Here is a 24,684-nt window from a genome sequence, read left to right as displayed (position 1 = left end):
TTTTTTAATTCTTTCAAAGCGTAAAAGTGAGTTTAAAGTACAAGCTAATTACTTACAAAAAATATCGATTATTAGTTTAATGGTTACATTTTAATTTAAGATAATAAATATTTTTTTTTGTAATTTACACGCGCGAAAGCAGACTAATACAGTACCGTAGCTAATAACATTTTCACTCGAAGCGACAACCGCCCGCGACGTACGGTAGTTAATAAATAAAATTAAGCTTCGGCTCTCTATCAAGCCTGTTTTCGTGCTAAAAATTACAAAAAAAAAACATTTTTAATCTTTGATTAATATATAACCATTGAACTAATGTTTGATATTTTTTGAGAGTAATTAGTTTGTACCATAAACTCATTTTTAAGCTTTGAAACAATTAAAACAAATTATAAAAAACGGAGTAATCGTATGTTTATTTTGCTGTTTCATAACTTTTTTGCAAATGGTTGGAAAAAAATATTAAAGCATTCGTTTTCAAGACCTTTGAAATACGCATTTTAATCATTTTTTTAAATTATAATATAATAAACAATTTCTGAGAAATGTGAATTTGTTTATAACTATTTTTGTTAAACATTTAAAGATTATGCAAAAAAATAAAAAATTTATATTCTGTCGACAAAATATTAAATAGGCATCACATCTTTATAAACTTTCTAAGTTTAATCAATGTTTCATGATTATTTTAGTTGTTATTGCGACTGTAAATTGTTAATTAACAATTGAATTGTTGCTAACATATTTGTTTAATTTTCACCGACTTCTACAGTTATAATCTATACCAAGAAAGCTTTTATTTCACCAAGTTATTTAATTATTGATACATAATTACTTGCCCAAAAAATTTGTTTGAAAATTCGAGATTTTGTTGGGAAAACCCACATTTTCCGAGGAAAATTTTCGTCGGAGCAAATCGGGAAAAACATGGCTCTATGTAGAATTAAATTGGGGTGAATTTTTATTTCAGTGTTTTTGGTGTAAAGTTAAAATCTTCGGAGTTATAGACCAATAATTGAAACCAACACGATTTGGGGGCGCCATTTAGTTAATAAAAAAAGTAGCACACTATCTGCGGACTTTGAATAGCTATATTATTAATATATAGGATCATAATATTCGATTCCAGCAATAAAATTGCTGGTAAATAACCTTTCTTTGTACTTTACTAATTAGACCAGCGTATTATAACTATTTTTTTTTCAAAATTTAAAGATTATGCAAAAAAACGAAAAATTCATATTTTGTCGATAAAATATTAAATAAGCATCTCATCTTTATAATCTTTATAAGTTTGATCAATGTGTCATGATTATTTTGGTTATTATTGGGATCGTAAATTGTTAATTAACAATTGAATTGTTGTTAAAATATTCGTTTAATTTTCACCGGCTTCTGGAATTACAATCTATACCAAGAAAGCTTTGATCTCACTAAGTTATTTAATTATTGATTAATAATTACTTACCTAAAACTGTATTTGAAAATTAGAGATTTTGTTGGGAAAACCCGCATTTTCCGAGGAAAATTTTCGTCGGAGCAAATCGGGAAAAACATATCTCTATGCAGAATTTAATTGCGGTGAATTTCTATTTGGGTGTTTTTGGTGTAAAGTTAAAATCTTTGGAGTTATAGAGCAAAAATTGAAAAAAACACGATTTTCGGGCGCCATTTTGTTTATAAAAAAAGTAGCACACTATCTGCGGACTTTGCATATCTATATTATTAATATCTACAATCATAAGATTCGATTCCAGCAATAAAATTGCTGGTAAATAACTTTTCCATGAATTTTGCTAATTAGCCCAGAGTATTGTCGTTATGGTTCTGTCTACCGAAGAAAAAGTTTTTTATTAGAACATTATTTTCGCTCATACGGAGTTACATTGACAAAAACATTGATTCCTTGGGTTTGAACGTCCTGATGCTGATGCCATTGCAGAGAAGCCTCTCCACAGTACTCGAATAACCATTTGGGTTGAAAGTGCCTTCTGAATTCTATTTTTCGCTCGGAAAATCTGACAGAAACTGTTGCAGAACTACTAGACCTGGATCCCGCGTAAGAAAGAAAAGTCGATTAATAGCAAGCTGAAAATTTGTTAATAGCTTAACGGTGTCTAGTCGGACAAACTTTGATGCACGGGAACACTGGAACAGGGGAAGTTTTAATTGTGGAGCATGATAAACGTGTCGTCCTGACAAGTTTATGATTGTGAAAAATAGCAAGTTGTTTTTAAGCTTATTCGATAGCCAACGTTATGTAATATATGAGAAAATGTTTGTCCGACAAAAATGTTGGGCATTTTAACGAGTCCGACACGTAGAACATGTCACATCACAGGAATTATGTTGGTGATGAATAGCAGTCTGATTTTTCCATGAGATTTTAATGAAAGGTTAAAAAAGCAATTGGAAGTTCTGTCCGACAAAATTAATGGGAAGTTTTCGTAGTCGGACATTCTAAACAGGTAAGATATAGACAAAAATGCTGGTGATAAATAGCTTTTCGACAAAGACGAAATTTAATTAAGTAAATTATTCCTTACCAAGAATGACTGTTGTCGGAAAAAAATAAGGGGTAGATTTTGTAGTCGGACAATTTAAAAAAATAATTTTTGAAATTTCAATAAGGGGTGATTATTCTATGTCAAAAGTACCTGCAATCAATTACAATCGATATCTTTCGATTTATCTCAACATCATTTAGATACCTCACTGTAATACATTTATAGTAGATCAGGCAAATTATATTATGGATTGAGTGGTCTAGCTATCTTTGTCTGCCACATGCGCGGGATCGCTTGGTTAAAAGAGATAGATAGACCACCTATCGACTTTTTGCACTGTATTCCCTGTCTACCCTTATGTCTATGAATACATTTCCATTTAAGAAAAACTGTCACTTTTGACAATAATTCATAATAAATTGCAATCGTAACTTCAAATTTAAACTAATCGATTTATTTTGGCAGCAAATTATTTCTTGCCATGTGACATATTAATTACATTATTATTTCATTTGTAGAAAGTTGAGAAAAATTACGTTATACAATTTTAGTAATAATTTATTTAGGTACCCTTTTTCAATCAAGCAAAGCATTATAGCACGAAGAATGATATTCAATAGAACTTTCACAATTATCTGGCAACTGAACCTCATTGAATTGATGACCAAGTATTTTACTAACTTTGTAAAATGTTCGAAAATTACTCAAAAATGTTCCGTTGAATGGTTTCACTTTTAATTTGGCGACTTAAAATTTAAACTGTTGACACTCAAAAATAGACACAAAAACACTCCATAGTTAATATAAATTTTAATTTCCAACACACGTGGAAAACAGAAACTCAGAGACCATGTACTTTCAAATACTACTTTGTATGGCACAAAGTGTCACACTGACAAATGCAGCCTTCTAATACATACTTCTAAGCATAATGTATCATATTTACGTCTATTCTTATAAGCACCGAAGTTTTAGACTCTTCACATTTTTCAATGTCGTTTACAGGGTTAAGATTTGAGTATGAAAAAAAAAATGTATACAACGTTTTTTGTAGGAAATTTTCCGTACTTTCTGATGCGCCTAATTAGAAAATCCTAAGAGATTGCTTTCACATGTTCTTTGAAATTTTTTATTTTCATTTTGAGAATATCTAGAACAAACTCCATTGAAAAAAATAATTGTTTTGCAATATATACATGCATTGATACTTACCTCACTGTTTTTGGAGTGTGCATGTATATATATGCACATGCAAATATGTGAATATAAATAATAATATACAACTAAAATAGCTTTATCAATATGTGACTAAGTCATTCTGAAAAAATGTTTTTTATTTATTTCCTTCGATTTGCCCAAACTTTTTGTCCGACATATAACTTTTTGCTTTACAAAATATAATTTGTACATAAACAAATCAAAATTAGCTTGCTATTTATCACCAACATTTTTGTCTATATCTTACATGTTTAGAATGTCCGACTAGGAAAATTTCCCATTCATTTTGTCCGCCAGAACTTCCAATTGCTTTTTTAACCTTTCATTAAACTCTCATGCAAAAATCAGACTGCTATTTATCACCAACATAGTTCCTGTGATGTGACATGTTCTACGTGTCGGACTCGTTAAAATGCCCAACCTTTTTGTCGGACAAACATTTTTTCATATATTATATAACGTTGGCTATTGAATAAACTTAAAAACAACTTGCTATTTTTCACCATCATAAACTTGTCAGGACGACACGTTTATCATGCTCCACCGTTAAAACTTCCCCTGTTTCAGTGTTCCCGTGCATCAATGTTTGTCCGACTAGACACCGTTAAGCTATTAACAAATTTTCAGCTTGCTATTAATCAACTTTTTTTTCTTACGCGGGATCCAGGTCTATACGGCAAAGAATAATAACTTATTTTCAACATTTGCAGTAATCACTTTTCTTAAATATGTTTGATGATCTTCAGAAACTTTATGAAGCTTGTTTGCAATACCTAATGTATTATAAAAATTAATTGATAAATATGTTTTTTATATTCGGTACTGTTTATTTTGGCGGATACTGTACTACGAGGAGAACGATACACTTTTCAGCAACTGATACTCGAAGGAAAGATAGAGGGTAAGAGGGGTCTGGGACGTAAAAAGATGCCATGGCTGCGTAAAATTCGCCAATGGACAGGAATCCAGAGCAATGAAATACCTCGCAATGCTGCTAAAACAGAATTATGTAATCCTGAATATCTAACAGCTCACCAGACAAGACAATGTACAGTGGACACCTACGCAGAAATGCACGGCCCTTTAAGAGAAAAGGAACATTTTGACGCCTGTCAAAGTTTTCAATGTATTTTAAATGTAATCATTTTTTTCGAATCCTGAGAAAACTAATATGTATTTTTGAAAAATTTAAACGCAGAATGAAAAAATACTTTATTACCGAGGGCCGAAAGTCCCTTAGAATGAATAAAAAGTTTCTTTCGAATGAGATATTTGAAATTAAAAATCACACTACATTTTTTTCTTAGTTTTTCACCCCTGTAATTTATTAAAATAAACGTTACAGAAGTTTTCAGGGACTTTCGGCCCTCGGTAAGAACGAAATCTTTCATTCTGCGTTTAAATTTTTCAAAAATACTTATTAGTTTTCTCAGGATTCGAAAAAAATAAATCCCCATTTAAATACCATTGCAGCCGAAAATACGTACCCATCCCCTTAAGAAAAAGAAGACCAACCCATCATAGGCGCCGTTTTTGTGATTTTTCTGGATCTGAAAATTTTCCACAGTCGCAAACTGGACACATAAAAATAGTTATTTATGATATAAGTGTTAAAAGTACACGTTTAAGGCACGCATGTGAAAGTTTGCAGAATGAGCGATAGCGAGTTCTGCAATTCACATGAGTGCCTTAAAAATGTACTTTTTAACACGCATATCATACAATATTTTTTCTATAAACGTAATTACAGGACAATATCTACAAAAACTTTTACTTAAACTTGACTGACATTCCATTTTTATATTTTTTTGAAATTATATCAAAATTATCTATACGGTCAATACGAACTGCAGTGCCTTAAAAATATTTTAAAGCACTAGTGCCTTAAAGTAGCATTTTTAACGCTCGTATGGAGTGCTAAAAATTGCATTTTTAACACGGTTATAGAAAAATTAAATTATTATACTTAAAATAATTAATAACGATATTACGATTTTAATAACTTGCTCTTTTTTTGAGAAAATCTGTTGCAGATTTTGCTTGCCATTTTTGTTCTACACGCGTCATACGCTCCTCAATTCCTACAGGTGGTCATTTGCAAAAAGTGGACAATGCGTCGTATTTGGCAGTTCCCCCTCAACAAACAATAAACACCAGCACCTTATTCATGTATCAACAGCGCGATATATTTGTTATTTAGTTGCCGGTTGAATCGGCTAAGGAAATAGCTGTTTTAATATCAAGTTCACACGTCAAATTGCTCGCAAAAACACTCAGTGGTTGTCGATACAATTCAAACATTTTTTTATGTAGTTATGATATATCATTTTGAACAAGATTTTTATTAAGTGACTAAATGCATTCCAATGATAAGGATAATTTTACGTAAGTTTTTATTTTATACATAAGTTAATTGTTTTTTAATTATATTGATAGGTTTTGAACAACTAAATAATTAACAATCTTCTTCTTGAAGTTGCGAATTATGGCAACTCTAAATTGATTGAAGGCTCAAAACAATTGAATTTAACTCATACTAAATCATTCCCTTATATTTTTTATCATCATCAATGGTGCTACAACTCTATAAAAGATCCTCGACCTTCCCAAGTTTTTTACGCCAGTGAGTTTTATCCATTACCAACTGTTGCCAGTTTGCTGCACCTATTCTTCTACCATCCTCATCTACACAATCCTTCCATCTGAGTTTTGGCCTACCCCTATTTCTACTAATCACAGGTTGTGACATAAGGGTTCTTCTACAAGGGCGGTTCTGCTGTGATCTTGCTAGATGTCATGTCCATCTTAACCTTCCTATTTTTATAAGAAATAGTACGTCTTTACCACCGAATATACAGTGTGTCCACTGACGGGGTGCCCAAGAGGAAAAACTTTTTTATTTTCAATTTTAGCGAAAATGTCATTCTTGATAAAAAGTTTTGCTTGTTCTAAAACCCCATAAAATGAAATAAAATTCAAGTTTTTCAAATCCTTAATTTTATAGCCAATTTTATGTAAATCCCTATAAATTTTTGCACCAAGTTCGTAATTATAACAATAATAACTTGGGAGAACAACCCTTTAGCTTCTCTGGATTATGAAGCGAGACTTTGTCGTTCTCCAATAATTTTAATAATGAAATTTATCACAAGATAAATTTTTTATTGAACGCTTAACATTGTCGAAGAAAATGACAATTCGCAAATTATTTATCGGAGTTGACAGTTACTAAGCTACATTGTAGCTTGACAACACTAGATTATTGTTACGATTTCGAACTTAGTGCAAAATTTATAGGGATTTACATAAAATTAGCCGCAAAATTAAGCAGGATTTGAAAAACTTAAATTTTATTTGAACAATTCGTAAATTATTTATCGGAGTTGACAGTTACTAAGCTACATTGTAGCTTGGCAACACTAGATTATTGTTACGATTTCGAACTTAGTGCAAAATTTATAGGGATTTACATAAAATTAGCCACAAAATTAAGCAGGATTTGAAAAACTTAAATTTTATTTCAACAATTCGTAAATTATTTATCGGAGTTGACAGTTACTAAGCTACATTGTAGCTTGGCAACACTAGATTATTGTTACGATTTCGAACTTAGTGGAAAATTTATAGGGATTTACATAAAATTAGCCAGAAAATTAAGCAGGATTTGAAAAACTTAAATTTTATTTGAACAATTCGTAAATTATTTATCGGAGTTGACAGTTACTAAGCTACATTGTAGCTTGACAACACTAGATTATTGTTACGATTTCGAACTTATTGCAAAATTTATAGGGATTTACATAAAATTAGCCACAAAATTAAGCAGGATTTGAAAAACTTAAATTTTATTTGAACAATTCGTAAATTATTTATTGGAGTTGACAGTTACTAAGCTACATTGTAGCTTGGCAAGACTAGATTATTGTTACGATTTCGAACTTAGTGCAAAATTTATAGGGATTTACATAAAATTAGCCAGAAAATTAAGCAGGATTTGAAAAACTTAAATTTTATTTCAACAATTCGTAAACTATTTATCGGAGTTGACAGCTACTAAGCTACATTGTAGCTTGGCAACACTAGATTATTGTTACGATTTCGAACTTAGTGCAAAATTTATAGGGATTTACATAAAATTAGCCACAAAATTAAGCAGGATTTGAAAAACTTAAATTTTATTTCGTTTTATGGAGTTATAGAACAAGCAAAATTTTTTATCAAGAATGACATTTTTCGCTAAATTTGAAAATAAAAAAGTTTTTCCTCTTGGGCACCCCAACCATGGACACACTGTATGTTTATATCTGTGGTATACCTCGTAGTTGTACCTCATCATCCAAACACCATTTTCACAGATGCCACCAAATATTCCTCTCAGGATCAGAGCCTGTTTTACTTCAAATTAGGCCCGAGACATTACACAATTTCCGGGCTCCTAAATATAATTTAATAATAATAATAACTTTTTAAATGTATTAATTATTTAATAGAAATATAGTTGCACAAGAAAATAAAATTTTTATTAACAATAAATAAAATTTATATTTATATGGGATATGCGCAAACTTTCGGCTTCAATGCTATTTAAATGCATTCTTTTTTTTTCGAAGCCTGAGAAAACTAATAAGTATTTTTGAAAAATTTAAACCCAAAATGAAAGATTACGTTACTACCGAGGGCCGAAAGTCCCTGAAATCTTCGATAATGTTTATTTTAATAAATTACAGGGAAAAAATGAGAAAATTGAGTGTGATTTTTAATTTTAAATATGTATTTTATTCAAAAGAAACTTTATATATTCTAAGTAATAATGTAATCTTTCATTTTGCGTCTATAGTCCTGTCGCCAGGGGGGGTACAACGGCCTCGTTAATTCAGATGGACTTACCCAAATTTTTTTATGTATTTTGACCCGTAGAACACGAATTTTTTGGGTAACAGTTGATCCGGATGTCGATAAGATTGTTATAGACCAAGAACTTGAGGAATCAAATAACAGCGATTTTTGGCAAAACAAAACAATATTTTGTATTTTTTGGGTCATTTTAAGCAAAAAATATTTCTACAAGTTTTTTAGTAGGATGCACAGTTTTCGAGATAAACGCGGTTGAACTTTCAAAAAATCGAAAAACTGCAATTTTTAAACCCGAATAACTTTTGATTAAAAAATAAAATAGCAATTCTGCTTAGCGCCTTTGAAAGTTCAAGTCAAATTATGTCGGTTTTGATTATTTGCATTGCTAAAAATTTATTGTGTTATTGCTAAACAAAGCTACAAACAACTAGTGCGTGAGTGATGTTTCTATGATTTCTCATTTAAAATCGAACGAGTAGGTAGAATAGGTACTAGTGCAATCAAGACTATTTCTACGTTACATGCGTTAAAACGCATGTAAAAGCACGGGAAACCCTACGTGTTTATAGCTTTGTTAAACAATAAAAAAATAAATTTTTACCAATGCAAATAATCAAAACCGATATAATTTGACTTAAACTTTCAAATGCGGTAAGCAGACTTGCTATTTTATTTTTTAATCAAAAGTTATTCGGGTTCAAAAATTGCAATTTTTCGATTTTTTTAAAGTTCAACCGCGTTTATCTCGAAAACTGTGCATCCTACGAAAAAACTTGTAGAAATATTTTTTACTTAAAATGGCCCAAAAAATACAAAATATTGTTTTGTTTTGCCAAAAATCGCTGTTATTTGATTCCTCAAGTTCTTGGTCTATAACAATCTTATCGACATCCGGATCAACTGTTACCCAAAAAATTCGTGTTCTACGGGTCAAAATACATAAAAAAAACTTGAGTAAGTCCATCTGAATTAACGAGGCCGTTGTACCCCCCCTGGCGACAGGACTACTAAATTTTTTTAAAATATTTATTAGTTTTTTGAGGATTCGAAAAAATTAACGCATAATGCATGTTTTCATTTATCATTGCCTGTTCGTAAAATGAAAGAATTTTGAAAATTTGTTTTGTTATAGCAATAAACATGTTTTTTTTTGGTGATCTTTCCGGGCCCCATTCAAATACGGGCCCGAGGCAGGTGCCTCACGGGCTTAGTGGTAAAATAGGCCCTGCTTAGGATCCTTCGTTTAAATATAAGCAAAATGTTTTCATCTGTCTTGGAAATGGTCCATGTCTCCGATCCAGTCAACACTGGGTATAAGGGTTTTTTATATGGTTATTTTTGTTTTTTGGATTAAGTTTCCCCTATATTTAAGCCCAGAATTTCTCCGTCTTCCAATGCTACGCTTTTCCTTTATCTTTCCTGCCATTGTTAGATCGTCTTTACGTGCCATCTCCGCAACGAGGGTTGGTAATCATCATTGCTATTCTCACTTTTGACACTACAGCCCGAAATAGTTCAGTTGAGCTGCATCCAAACCATTCTCTGAGATTTCTCAGCCAGGAAATTTTTCTTCCTTGCTGCGCCTTCCTTGAATGTTTCCCTGCATTATAAATTTTAGGAGTTCATATCTGTTACCACGTGTTATATGACCCAAATGTTGTAGTTTTCTTGTTTTGATGGAATCCACTTTCTCCCTGCTGTTCTCTATTCTTCTCAGTACCTCTTCATTGGTTATTCGGTCTGTCCAGGAGATTCTCAGCATTCTTCGATGCCAACATTTCAAATGCTTCCAATCTATTGAGATATTGTTTATTAAGAGTCCATGTCTCCACACCATACAAAAGAACAGATAATACATAACACTTTAGTACTCTTTTTCTAAAATTTAGGCTGAGGTCTCTACTACATAATATTTGTTTCATTTATTATTGACTGCACTTCTAGCCTTTTCTATTTTCTAAACTCTGATTTCTTTGGTATAATCTTTAATGAGGTTGATCAACCCAATCTCTTGAAATTTGGCAGCCCTTCCATTTAATCCTTCCAATTTAAAGACAATATTTTAGATATTTGTACACACAGAAAATAAGTAATGCTTTTTTAAGAATTTATATTGGAATGTGATTTCTATAAGTATAAGCATGGAAATCGTTGATCTTTTTTGAATTTCGAATTAGATTTTAAAACAGCTAGAAACATTTTTAATGTTTTTATTTATTTCTTGCAAAGTGACGACAAGAAATAATATGAAGACAATGGGTCTTATCATATGCAGAAAGATCACTGGTGTTATGAATGCCATGTAATTAGGTTACTTGATTATTAAAATTCACAAGGAAAAATATCCTGTAATTGGCTGTATACCATTAATTACAAAAATTTAAGAAAATCTTCTGTGTAAAAGGTATATTTATTTAAAACCCCAATAAAGGGCTACATTAAAAGACAGAACGGTTTCGCTCTAAAGAGAGCATCATCAGTGTTCTAAGCCTAAAATAAGTACAACCATAATTAGTGAAGACAAGAGTAAAAAAATTTAAAGGTTGACCAAGATAAAAAATTAGGTTATACTTACAAGCTCTACATGCTAAGCCACCAAAAATACATGGGTTAAAACCCTTAAAACGCCGACCAAAAGTCTTACATTGGCGTGTTATATATTATACCCACATTCCCACATACACGTGGTATAGTCATATCATGCTTTGAGGTATATTTTGTTTAAATTTCACCCATCGCCAGGGTATAATATATAACACGCCAATGTAAGACTTTTGGTCGGCGTTTTAAGGGTTTTAACCCATGTATTTTTGGTGGCTTAGCATGTAGAGCTTATAAGTATAACCTAATTTTTTATCTTGGTCAACTTTAAAAAAATTTTTTACTCTTGTCTTCACTAATTTTGGTTGTACTTATTTTAGGCTTAGGACACTGATGATGCTCTCTTTAGAGCGAAAACGTTCTGTCTTTTAATGTAGCCCTTTATTGGGGTTTTAAATAAATATACCTTTTACACAGAAGATTTTCTTCAATACTTGATTATTAGTTTATTAGGTTCCACAGCTTCTTCTGATTATTGGCAATTCATTGGCGTGTTTGATGTTCTTCTTTCTGTATTGTCTAAGTTGTATTTCAAATATTTTTCTCTAAAATGTATGAGAAACGTTTTATAGGCAAAAAATGATTGTTCACTTTTTATGATTGTTAAAAAACAACAAAATAGCAACAAAGCTTCAAAAACCTGTATAAGATTTTCTCATTATGCCACTTTTCTAAAACTACGAAGCGTACTCCGAAGCCTTCCGACTCCTAACCGCCATTCTTCTCTGATTAACCATGGACCTGGAGGGTTTTCTCTTTCCTCTAGTTCTTTTTTAATTCTCTCCCTCCAGCTTCTTTTAAACTTTCCTCTTTTCCTTCTCCCTTGTAGTGTCCACGATAAAAAAAATGTTTAGGAATCCTGTTATCTGGTAGTCTCTGTACATGGCCGTACCATATTAATTGTTTTTTTATGTCATCAATTATTGTATGTGTGACTCCCATCATTTTTCGTATTCCCGCATTTGGTATCCGATCTCTTCTTGATTTGCCTGTTACTCTTCTCCAGGAGTCCATTTCTGTTACTAGTTCTCTCATTCTCTCTGTTCTTTTTTTCAATGGCCAAACTTCACTACCAAATGTGACTACACTTTTAAGTATGGTATTGTATACGAGCTGTTTGTTCGCTTTAGATATTGTTTGGTCCCACAGATTGCTGTTCATCATGGACATAACTTTTCTACCCTGTATGGTTCTGTCTTTTATAGCAGCATTGAGTGTTTCATCTTGATTTATCTTCATGCCCAGGTACTTGTATTCGTCACAGTTTTTAATTTCTACCACAGCGTCTAATGTAATGAACTGCTTTTCCATTTGTTATAGGCCCATTTGTTATATTCTTCTATTAGCTTTGGCGTCATGTAACTCAAGTCGTCATGATCCTGAGCAATCAGAATTTGGTGATCAGTGAAACATAAAGTGTATAGTGTATAGTGTGGTCATTGAGAGTGATTCCCATGCTAGTACAGTTTTTTCCACAGCTTGAGTGCTTGGTCCAGATATATTTTGAAAAGCGTAGGCGAAACACAGCAACCGTGCTTCAATCCTTTCGTGATCTTAAATCCTTCAGACATCCTTGATCCAGTTTAATTTTTTGCAGTCGTTCCATTATTATTATTATATACAGACTGACTTTTCTGAAACAATACTCATTATATGTTTAGAATAATATTAAAGATATAAGAAAAGAAAAATAGATGTGTATTCATTTTTCGTATGTGAGCACCTGTATATCATAGGTACCTGTAGAGAAAACAAGACGTACATAAAATCTGAATGGTAATGTTAAGGTGAAACAGTAGCGATCAACAGGTAGCGAAAACGCGTTCCAAGATTGCGGCTGTAATTTTGAATATTTTTTCGAGATATTTGGCACACGTATTCGTAATATAATAAAGAATGGCGGTACAAAGCCCAATTTGAAAAATATATTAATATGTGGAAATTACTCTGTAATTAAATACAATATTAAAAAACGAGCCTGTGTCGCCATTAAGAAGAACAAAAAAATACACTTTCTTCAAATAAACTTTTTTATCCGATGCTTAGATTTTGTGTCATTTTGGAACTACTAATGAAATAAAAAATTTTAGTAGTTCCAAAATGACAAAATCTAGACATCGGATAAAAAAGTTTATTCAAAGAAAATGTAATTTTTTGTTCTTCTTAATGGCGGTACAGGCTCGTTTTTTAAGATTGTATTTAATTACAGAGTAATTTCCACATATTAATATATTTTTTAAATTGGGCTCTGTACCGCCATTCTTTATTATATTACGAATACGTGTGCCAAATATCTCGAAAAATTATTCAAAATTACAGCCGCAATCTTGGAAAGCGTTTTTGCTACCTGTTGATCGCTACTGTTTCCTCTTAAAGTATCTTATCGTAAATTATTATACCGATGTAATTTATTTATAAAGGGGGAAATAATCACTTGCAATTCTTGTCACCGAAGTACATTATGTAATTGAAGAAATATATACATCGTACATAATAATGGGCAATAAAATCTGGAAAATTCCACCGTGGGTTCATTTTACAATCAAAATGGGGGCAGTGGAATAGTTTCAATATTTATAATCCGTAAAACATTTTTAATAAAATTTAATCAAAAATACCGTGTTTTTGCATTTTGTACCGTCGACAAAAGGTCAAATTATTACTTACTTACTCCGTGGCGTCAGTGGCGGCCCGTGAGGTAGTGCCATAGAGCCATGGCACTACCTTGCTAACTATGCAGAAACATATTTTTTATCTTAAAAACATTTTAATGCCTGTTTATTTTTTTGTGAATATTTCTCTTTATTTTTATAAATTATATCAAATCTGGCAACTGTGTAGCGCAATGCAAATCTACCGACTCTGGCCACCCACAGCTGACCGGATAAAGGATGAAAATCATAAAAATCCCAGTGCCGAACGGCATAGTGGCTCGTGAGAAAAGAGAAAGATTGTATGAGCATCCTGTGTAAGTGACAGAGAGAGAGCGGTATTGCAATTTTAACATACATTTAAATTGGAGTCTCCGTGCCAGGCTCGAAATCTCGAAAAGGAAGTTAGTGGATCTTAAGATACAATGTTTTAGATCTACATAATATGTAGATAATTGATGTAATATGATGTAGAAATATTATTTCTAGTTTCTTTACGCGTTCGCTTGACGCTATTGTGTTTATTGTCTACTACTGTATTGTATATTTGTGTTTATACTCTACTATATTTTTTAATTTGTAATTATTAGTTAGTGCGTTGTGATCGTGGGTGTCGTAGGTATAAAAATAATATTTTGATTATTTTCTACGTTTAATTTATTTATTGACAATGAATCAAATTAGTATATTAAAAAACTCTTTTGGTGGTTTTTCGTTAGAAAAAAAACTACAAATTAAAGAACTCGGTCGGCCTTTACCCGATTTAAAAATTGAAAAACAAAGTGGAAATGGACAAAAACTTCGCTATCGTAAGTTTAATAAAATTATTTATGATAAAAATAGCTGGTTGTGTGGTTGCGAACAAACTAATAAACTCTTCTGTTTTGTATGCGTTTTGTTTGGAGGTGACGAGACTTGGTCAAACAAAGGCACCGATGATCTTGTACATATATGGGAGAAATTGAAATCCCATGAAAAATCTAAAGTGCACATTAATAACGTTTTTAGCTTTTCAATGCTTGGTAAGTTAAATATAAAAACCCAATTAAATTCAGCTTATCGTGATACTCTATTTATATTTTATATCCTTTTTGACCATATCGTAAAACCGCCACAAAAAATTTAGGCAGCTGCCCGGATTCTGGCACTACCTTCCTAAAGTTATACGAGCCGCCACTGCGTGGCGTTACAACCTTTCACGAGTTTTAGCTAACTCGACATCATGCCTCCACTGTTCTTTGTCTTAAACAAACTCTATCCAATTCTACACGCCCATAGCTTTCAGGTCTCCGGCTATATTATCTCGCTACCGGCGTCTTCTTCCAGTTGGGACTTCCTCCCACACCAGCCTTTCTGTTCTTTGGTGAGCATTTCTTCTGAGGTCTCCTGACCATTGGAGTCTTCAAGACTTTATTTCTGTTATGATGTTGGAGACTGGGTAAAGTTTTTCGAGCTCTTTGTTAGTTCTTATCCTATATTGTCCTGATGCTTCATCCAGCACAGGCCCAAAGATCTTCCTTAGGATTTTCCTTTCCCAAACACGTAATCCCTTTTCACGTAGTCTCCATTTCTTTATTCATCTTTCTCAGTACCACACAACATCTTTGTTTGTGACGTGTTCTGTCCACGATGTTTTCAGAATTCTTCTGTATAACCATTACTCGAATGATTCTAGTTTTTCATTGATTATGAAAAGTTTTTCATTCCATAAAACAAAGTCGAGAAAATGTAGCACCTAACCAATCTATTAGCTCCAACTTCAAATCTCTTGTGCAGAGCACTTTTCTCCTTATAATCATTATAACTTCTCCTTACAATCTTATAATACTATTAGTCCAGGGTAATAAGGATTTTCTCGGGACACTCAAAGATCCAGGTAGCTGACTACTTTTTTAGTTATTGTAGACCTATAGGAAGAAAACCTACCTGTTTCCTGTCTAGAGTTCGCGTCCGTTTTTTAATTATTAACAATTTAGTGCAAAAATCGCGATTTTTTCGATTTTTTGCACTACATTCAAAAGCTAAACAGTTAACATAAAATTACAAAATTCGGTTTTTTAGAACATTGAAAAACCTTCAAAATGCCGATTTTAGAAATTTAAAAGTTAATTTGTTGCTACTCAAACTGCAAAATAAGTGAAAATTGTTATTTGTTAATAACTTTTACAAAAACTACCTTAGAACTTTAGTGTTTCACCCAAAGTTGGGCATTGGTGTACTTAACAAAACTTCAACATTTGAGACCGATCCATTAATTAGTTTAAGAGTTATTCTATTTGTTTATCCCGTAGACCGTTATTTTGCAATAAGATAAGACAGAAAATAATGAAGATAGGGCAATTCTGAGTATACCAAATGAAAGTAGAAGAGCGATAGTATCAAAATGTATTAAAAAAAAGATAAAAAATAATTAACATAGTCAAAAATCCTAATGCCAAAGTTTTGAAATTTTGTAGTTTATAAACATTTAGAATAACTTTAAAAGTGTTGTCCGTAGAAGCAATCTTTTAATATATTCGAAAAGTTAGTATTTTAACACGAATTTACAAATAAAAAAATTTAGCCTGGGTTCATTTGGGACAAAGTTAGCCATATGTTTTTTTTAATTCACAGCTAATTTGTTTATAATAATTAAGGAACCTCATTAATGCCATTTTAAAGAATGGGATTTGTGTTTTTTCTTAAAAAATTTGCACAAACATTGTACCTTCACAGCACCCTCTACGATTTTTCAAAAATGTAGTTCAAACGATTACTAGGGGGAACCTACAAATCCACAGAGTTAAAATACCGAAAAAGCAATTTCAAACGAATATAATTTTCTGTATATCCGGATCAACTCAATGGATTTTGATCTTTCTTTTTTAATTCGTATGTAATTTCTACGTACATTACAAATATGCAATTTGTTTATAAATTTATTAATTAATAAACAGTCTAATTTGTTTAAACAATTCTTGAAAAAATATTTTTTTTACAAAAATCTATTTTTTTAATCATAGTATCATTAATGATCATAGAAAAAGTTAAAGTACACTTTAATAAATAAATGATAATTGTTAGATAATTATTTATTGAAGATAATTTATTTATTAATAGTCTAGGCGCCAAATAGAGGTCACCGTGTCATTTTCAATTCTGATGAACAAACTCAACGGTTTCTTATGGATTTTTGGCTGCTGATTACGAATTTCGAGGGGGAATTTCGATTCGAGTGGTCAAAAAATTGTTATAAACAATTTAATTGTTTATAAATTGTTTATAATGCTCTGGCTCATAAACTAAAAGAAATAGAAAAAAATGTTTCAAATAAAAATTGTTCCTTAATAAAAAACAAAGAAAGAACCGTTTACTAAACTTAAATCCGACAATCAGAACTCAAGACACTGTAAAATTAGTGCACAATGCAAATTTCAAATTGCAAAATAAGTATTTTTCGAAGCTTTATCGATCGTAACTCGGCTTCTGCGCATGCAAATGAGCCCTATAAGGTGTCCTTTTAAAGCTTAATTAAGAAGCTTCCAAACAAAGTTTGTTAAATTATCTGATCTTCATTTGTTTTAAAGTTATACCCGTTTGAAATTATAATTTTCTCAAAAAAATTGTACATTAATTTGTTTATAAAGGTTTCGAGCAAACTTGAGCTATAAACATTTATACTTTAATTAACAATAATGATAAAACAACTCAAATGGAAGAATTTTAGCTTACGAAAATGTTCGTAAGTTTATTTTTGGCTAAGATGTCGATATTTTAATGGCGCGCTATGAGGCGCAAGATTGGCTCACAGTCAAGTAAGTGTGTATTCTTCGACGCTTTATCGATAGTAACTCGGCTTCTACGCAAGCAAATGAGCCAATATGTGATATCCATATAAAAATGGATCGAGTTCTTTTGCAGCATCATCATTGCATATAAAACGAGAATTTATGATGTGGCGGCATACACACAATAATTGACGGGCCTTGATGATGCTGCAAAAGAACTAGATCCACTTTATATGGATATCACATAGATAATTAGACTCTGAAGCCTCAAAAAGTTTTAGTTTTACTGCCTACAAGAACAGACTTGTACCACCATGTAACTGTTAAAATTTGGCTAAGAACTTATGCAGATGTAAAAAAGCTGATATTCCCTGTATATCTCTATGCAGATTTGCAGATGCATGAAAAAAATGTTTGTAAAAATAGTACTAATAAATAATATCAACTTACTTTTCAGTTATACTTCTGAAATATTAGTTTTTAATGTTTTTTTTCTCATTTAGTGCAAAAAATAGAAGACAAAGTAAATAGAATGAAAGGTGTTACGAGGTACAGTATGATGATTTAATTATAAGAATTATATGATAAAATTTTATTAGGATCTTCAAAAATGAAAAATGAAGATAACGTATGTATACATAGAAATTATAATTTGCATCGAGAAGTTAGCGCGTGAACCTTAACGCGGTGAGCCGATCTTGCGCCTCATAGCGCGCGCCATTAAAATATCGACATCTTGGCCAAAAATAAACTTATGAACATTTTCGTAACCTCAAATTGTTCCTTTTGAGCTTTTTTATCATTATTGTTCATTAAAGTATAAATGTTTATAGCTCAAATTTACTTGAAACCCTTATAAACAAATGAATGTACAATTTTTTTAAGAAAATTGTAATTTCAAACTGGTATAACTTTAAAACAAATGAAGATCAAGTAATTTAACAAATTTTGTTTGGAAGCCTGTTAATTAAGCTTTAAAGCGACACCTTCTAAGACTCATTTGCATGCGCAGAAGCCGAGTTACGATCGATAAAGCTTCGAAAAATACTTATTTTGCAATTTGCAATTTGCATTGTGCACTAATTTTACAATATCTTGAGTTATAATTGTTAGATTTAAGTTTAGTAAACGGTTTTTTCTTGGTTTTTTATTGAGGAATAAATTTTATTTGAAACATTTTTTTTCATCTCTTTTAGTTTATGAGCCAGAGCCTTATAAACAATTTATAAACAATTAAATTGTTTATAACACTTTTTAACACTTTTTTGACTGTTCGGATCGAAATCCCCCTCGAAATTCGTAATCAGCAGCCAAAAATCCATAAGAAACCGTTGAGTTTGTCCATCAGAATTGAATATGACACGGTGACCCCTCTGGCGCCTAGACTATAAGATATACCTTAACTTTTTTTATAAATAATAACGATAGTATGATTAAAATCATGGATTTTGTGGAAAAAATATATTTTTTAAAATTGTTTAATCAACTTAGACCGTTTATTAATTAATAAATGTCTAGACAAATTGCATATTTGTAATGTACAGAAAAATTACATACAAATTAAAAAAAGAACGATCAAAATATATTCAGTAGATCCCGAGATATAGAAAATGATAATAGTTTTAAGTTGCCTTTTTTAGTTTTTGAACTTGTGCATTTGTCGGCTCCCAGCTCCCCCTTCACTTACCACGACTAGTCACCAATTGAACTACATTTTTTAAAATTCGTGTAAAATACCAGCTTTTCTAATGTGTAAAATGATATTTTCTACGGACAATATTTTTAAAGTTATTCTAAATGTTTATAAACTACAAACTTTCACAAATTTGGCATTAGGATTTTTGATTATATTAGATAATTTTTTTATCTTTTTTTAGTACATTTTGATAGCATCAGTTTTCTATTTTTTTTTTGGCATACGCAGAATTGCCCTATCTTCATTATTTTCTGTCTTATGTTATTGCAAAATAAAGGTCTTTGGGATAAACAATTTTAATAACTCTTAAATTAATTAATGGATCGGTCTCAAATTTTGAGGGTGTATTAAGTACCCCAATACACATTTTTGGGTGAAACAATAAAGTTCTAAGATAGTTATAGTAAGAGTTATTAAGAAATAATGATTTTCACTTATTTTGCAGTTTGCGTAGTAACAAAATGTTTGCACGATTGATCATTTTTGACTGTTTACCGTGACAGATTTTACGTCAGTAGGTGACATTTACTAGCAACTCGACGGTAAGTAATCCAACTGGACGGTAAGTACTCCAACTCGACGGTAAGTAATTCACTTACCGTCGAGTTAAAAGATCTCTTAATTTTAATTTATTTTTTGAAAGAATAAAGAAAACTTGTTTGGGCTGTGGTTTCACTTCTAACAGAAACTCCTGCAGAATCGCATACATTAGTAGTATCCAACATTTTTTCTCTTCAAATACGCGATCAAAGTTGAAAACTTGGAAATATCAATGCCATCATAAAGAAAAACGGTGGATTTAATCATTGAATATTCTGCCCAGAGGCTTCCAGGTGCTTTCAACTGCATATGTCTTTGAACGAAATATGCCAATAGAGTATTTTCTTCGATTCTTAAATTCTTGCCTTCGCACCATTTTTTAAAACTTTGGTAGGTATTTTGATAACGGATTTTGGATTTTTCGGGAATAATTGCGGAACACCCTTCTTCCCAAGCCCGTTCAATTTCTTCAAATTCACTTTCGCTCATATTTTAATTTATAATAATCAAAATTGTACTTAAAATTATTGACAACTAAATAAAAACTCAATTCTCCATTGTTGTTATGCACCCTAGTTACTACCTAACAACCAAAGTATCTATCTTGATAAAATGAATGAAACTATAGTGGAGTCAATGAAGGTTTTCACCTCCGATATCGTTGAACCTTCATCGATTTTTATGAAAATTGGTGAGTAGTTAGAGGATACCTGAAGGGACAAAGGTGACATGATGCCAACTTGCGCTTTTACCCTGGGGTTGGATGCCACCCCCTTCTCGGGGGTGAAAATTATTTCATTAAAAATAATACCATAAATCGATAAAGGGGTAAATTCTAAACAAAATTTGTTATATAAAGTTATTAATATAAATCAATACTTTTTGAGGTATTAAAGATCAAAGATTTTATTTTTTCGTAAAAAAATGCATGTTTTAAAGATGTTTTTCACGTGTAACTTAAAAACTATAAGCTTTTACAAAAAAGTTATTATTACCAAAATTAAATATAATAAAAATTTGAATGCACTTCTCATTTAAAGAACTACACTAATGTTAATTCAAAGTAAGTTATGGGTAATTGAAGGTATATTTTTTTCGACGAGTACGCAAATCTAAGTATTTAACCTTAAATAACGGGAAAACGATGCATTTTATAAAATATACCTACTAAACACTTGTCAAAGTACTTTGGAATACCTATCAAATGAGCTCCATAAGACGTTAATAGCATCAAAATTAAGCAAGTTATGATGAAAATAAGAGAACCCCTTGGATTTTTTTTGGAAAAAGTTAAAAATAAAACATCGTCATTTCCACATAAATTAAAATTTATAGAAATTCTTAAAACAGTTTCTTTATAATAGCATAAGTAATGATTTCAACAATTTTAACCGGTTTAGAATGCATATTTTTGAAAAAAAGATGTAATTAAAAAAAATCAGAATTTTTCAGATTATCGTAATTTTCATTTTCTTTTAATAATAACTCCAAAAATACTCAATATACGAAAAAAATGATATATAACAAAATTTTAGTTGTTTCCGTATCAAATATTTTATTTGTCTTACTATTTCTGTAGGGTACAAAATAACCGAGATAGAAACGTTTTAAGCTTAAATTTTGCCTGCGAGAACCATGTAAGCGGGCAATTTAACCTTTTATTTTTAAAAAAGTAAGCGGTTTAGAAAATTAAATTTAACGTGGTTTAAAGGCATTTAGTTTCAGCTTTCAAATAGTTTTTAGGCGAATCTCATGTCTCAAAATTAACGGAGTTATTAAAAATTAACAATAACATTTTTTGGAAAAATTTTTAAAAGATAAATTTTGAAAAATTTCTGTAGCATAAATTTTAATGCTGTCAACTTGTTCGTGGGCTCATCTGATAGATATTTTTAAATACTTTGACAAATGTTTAATAAGTTTGTGTTATAAAATGCATAATTTTCCCGTTATTTAAGCTTTAATACTTAGATATGGGTAGTCGCCGAGAGAAATATACATTCAATTACCTATAACTCACTTTTAGTTAACACTAAAAGGTTTTTCTAGTAAGGAATTTATTTAATTTTTTATTATCTTCAATTTTGGTAATAATAACTTTTTTGTAAAAACTCATAGGTTTTGAATTATTTAAAAAAAATCGGTTAAAAACGTGCATTTTTCTCAGGAAAAATTAAAATCTCTAATCTTTAATAACTCAAAAAGTTATAATTAATTTCAATAACTTTATATAACAAATTTTGCTTAGAGTTAGTACCTCTACCGAATTATGGGGTTATTTTTAATAAAATAATTTTCACCCCCGAGAAGGGGTGGCATCCACCCTCATGGTAAAAGCGCAAGTTGGCACCATGTCACCTTTGTTCCTTGAGATGTCCTCTAACCACTCCCCAATTTTCATCCAAATCGATGCAGGTTCAACGAAATCGGAGGTAATAGCTCATATCCATCTTCAGTGACTCCACTACTAGTCAATATGACGAAAATGTTTAATTTTATAATTTATAATGGTATCAATCGTGCAAAAAACGTTATAAGCATGTCGAACGTTAAGGGTAACCGATCTCAGACAATAATTGGAGTCGTCGCCCCGCTCCTCCTCCAAACAATTGTCTTCGATCGGTATAAAACCCTTACCGTTCTCTATACTTAATATACTATTTAACTTTAAAAAATCGGCATTGTGAAGGTTTTTTAATGTGCTAAAAAATTAAATTTTGTACTTTTATGTCAACTATTTAGCTTTTGAATGGGGTGCAAAAAATAAAAAAAATCGCGATTTTTGCACTAAATTGTTAATAATTAAAAAACGGACGCGAAATCTAGGCAGGAAACAGGTAGGTTGCAAGGGCGCTCATATAAAAATTTTTAGGGGGGGGGCCAAACGTGAAGAAGTTGCACATTACATTTTGTATATTTCGGATGACAATATATACAGTAAACTCTCTCTATAACGAACACGGATATAACGAGGTTTCGCTTATAACGAGGTACATTAGGTGTCCCATGAAATTCCTATTGAACTATAACGCTCTATAACGAGGCATATTTGGTTATAACGAGGAAAATTTAAATCGAAGAATACTTGTCTTTACCTGTTTTTAGCGTTGTAATGGTCATAAATAAATAAATGCCCCAACTACCTGTACATAGAAATGCCCAACATCTGTCTTATTATCGAGGCCAGTGCTATAATAAACTCGGCCACCTGTAATAAACATCTGCCTGTTTATCGACCGATATTGAATACTATAGGAAATTTACAATTTATGGCGGCGAAGTCTCATTGTTCACTGTTCAGGTTGACCATCGACACATAATAAACTACGTAGAGGCATCAAAAGATTTCAATATTATTATTGTTTGATATAACGAGATCCGCTTATAACGAGATAATTAATTCACCATTTCAGTTCTCGTTATAGAGGGAGTCTACTGTAGTTTAAACCACCTAAAAAACCTAGTTTGAACCCTGTTGTGAGGAATTATTCATACATTTAAACAGTAGACCAAGTTTTTAAATGGAAATGTCATGGGTACCACAAAAGTTGAGCCTCTCTTTAAAACCCGTTTGAAAAGAATACAATGCTTGCAAAGCCTTCCCTTCAACTTTGGCGAGCAGACTAACCAAAAGAGTATGTGTCAAACCAAGTTTTTACTTTAAAATCTTAAAAAGGAGCCCCCTTTATTTTTGCAGATATAGAATCCTTAAGAAAAATAAGGCACACATATTCCAAACATTTTTAGAATTGTTGATAGATGGCGCAAATAAATCTCATTTTCCGAATATAGCGCCATTCGTCAACAATTCTAAAAAAGTTCGAATAAATGTTACTTATTTTTTGAGGAGGAAACTCAATCTGCAAGAAAAAACGGGGGTTCCTATTTAAGATTTTAAAGTTAACTCTCACCCCACCTCCAGAGTGTGGAATGAAAAATCCTGTTTGGTGTCATTCTATAGATTTTTGAAAAATATTAAACACGTGTTTTTTAGTTTTATTTGGAAGTACATATATTTCTCGAGATATTAGACCGTTTCTATAATTTTGCTGTGGTATCACGATATACCGTTTTTTCCGATTATAGCGCTATCTAGGTATCCACAATTCGCAAAATGGCTCGAATAAAATGTGCTTATTTTTACAAGGAAAATCCAAATCTTCAACAAAAATTAGGGGTTCCATTTAAGATTTTAAAGTTACCCTCCGCTCCACACCCAGGGGTTGAAGTGGTGGACTTGTTTAGTGTCATCGCATAGATTTTTGAAAATTATTGAACACGTATTTTTCAGTTTTTCGATCCGATGTTCATTTCGCGAATTATTCGGCCTTTCCGCTACTTTTGGGACACCCTGTATATAACACTCATTCATCATGAAAGATCACCTGTTTTTCATTTAAATAAAATTGTTCTGTTCATCATAATGCACACTTTAAAAATAATCTACTTACTAAAAAAATACTTTTGCAAACTAAAATTTGACTATGTTCAATAACTTTTAAAAATTATTTTTCAGTATGAATTTTTTCAAAATATAAAATATAATTATGTACTTTATACCAGTTGTTAAAGACAAATGGCTCATTAGTGATTATCGATCAGAGATCGGAATTCTTGCTGATATGGTTTTTTTGCAGTATAAATGATTCATTTAATTTGTAATTTTGGGTGTCGATTACAGTGTATATGTTTCCCACGCCTCTACTCTCTTTCAATGTTTTCGTTAGTAGCATACCGTGATTGTGGGAAATGTGTATTATGCACATTCCATACAGACCACTGTCGCAGACACAAAGATTTTCTGTTAAACTATTAATAACTACCCAATATGTGAATTTTTTTTATTAATA

At 31.3% G+C, this 24,684-nt stretch overlaps 1 protein-coding gene across 1 annotated transcript in view; it reads left to right on the top strand.

Moving 5' to 3' along the window:
- The first annotated feature begins 5,902 nt into the window (after positions 1-5,902).
- LOC114335068 (sodium-independent sulfate anion transporter-like) overlaps positions 5,903-24,684 on the top strand; it is an 82,881-nt gene continuing 64,099 nt past the window's right edge. Inside the window, exon 1 of the mRNA XM_028285225.2 lies at positions 5,903-6,110. Coding sequence (XP_028141026.2) covers positions 6,082-6,110 — 29 coding nt within the window. The 5' untranslated portion in view covers positions 5,903-6,081. The remainder of the gene's footprint in view (positions 6,111-24,684) is intronic.

Source organism: Diabrotica virgifera, chromosome 1 (genome assembly GCF_917563875.1).
Source record: "Diabrotica virgifera virgifera chromosome 1, PGI_DIABVI_V3a".
Classification (NCBI taxonomy): domain Eukaryota; kingdom Metazoa; phylum Arthropoda; class Insecta; order Coleoptera; family Chrysomelidae; genus Diabrotica; species Diabrotica virgifera.
This window is presented reverse-complemented; position numbering and strand designations above follow the sequence as displayed.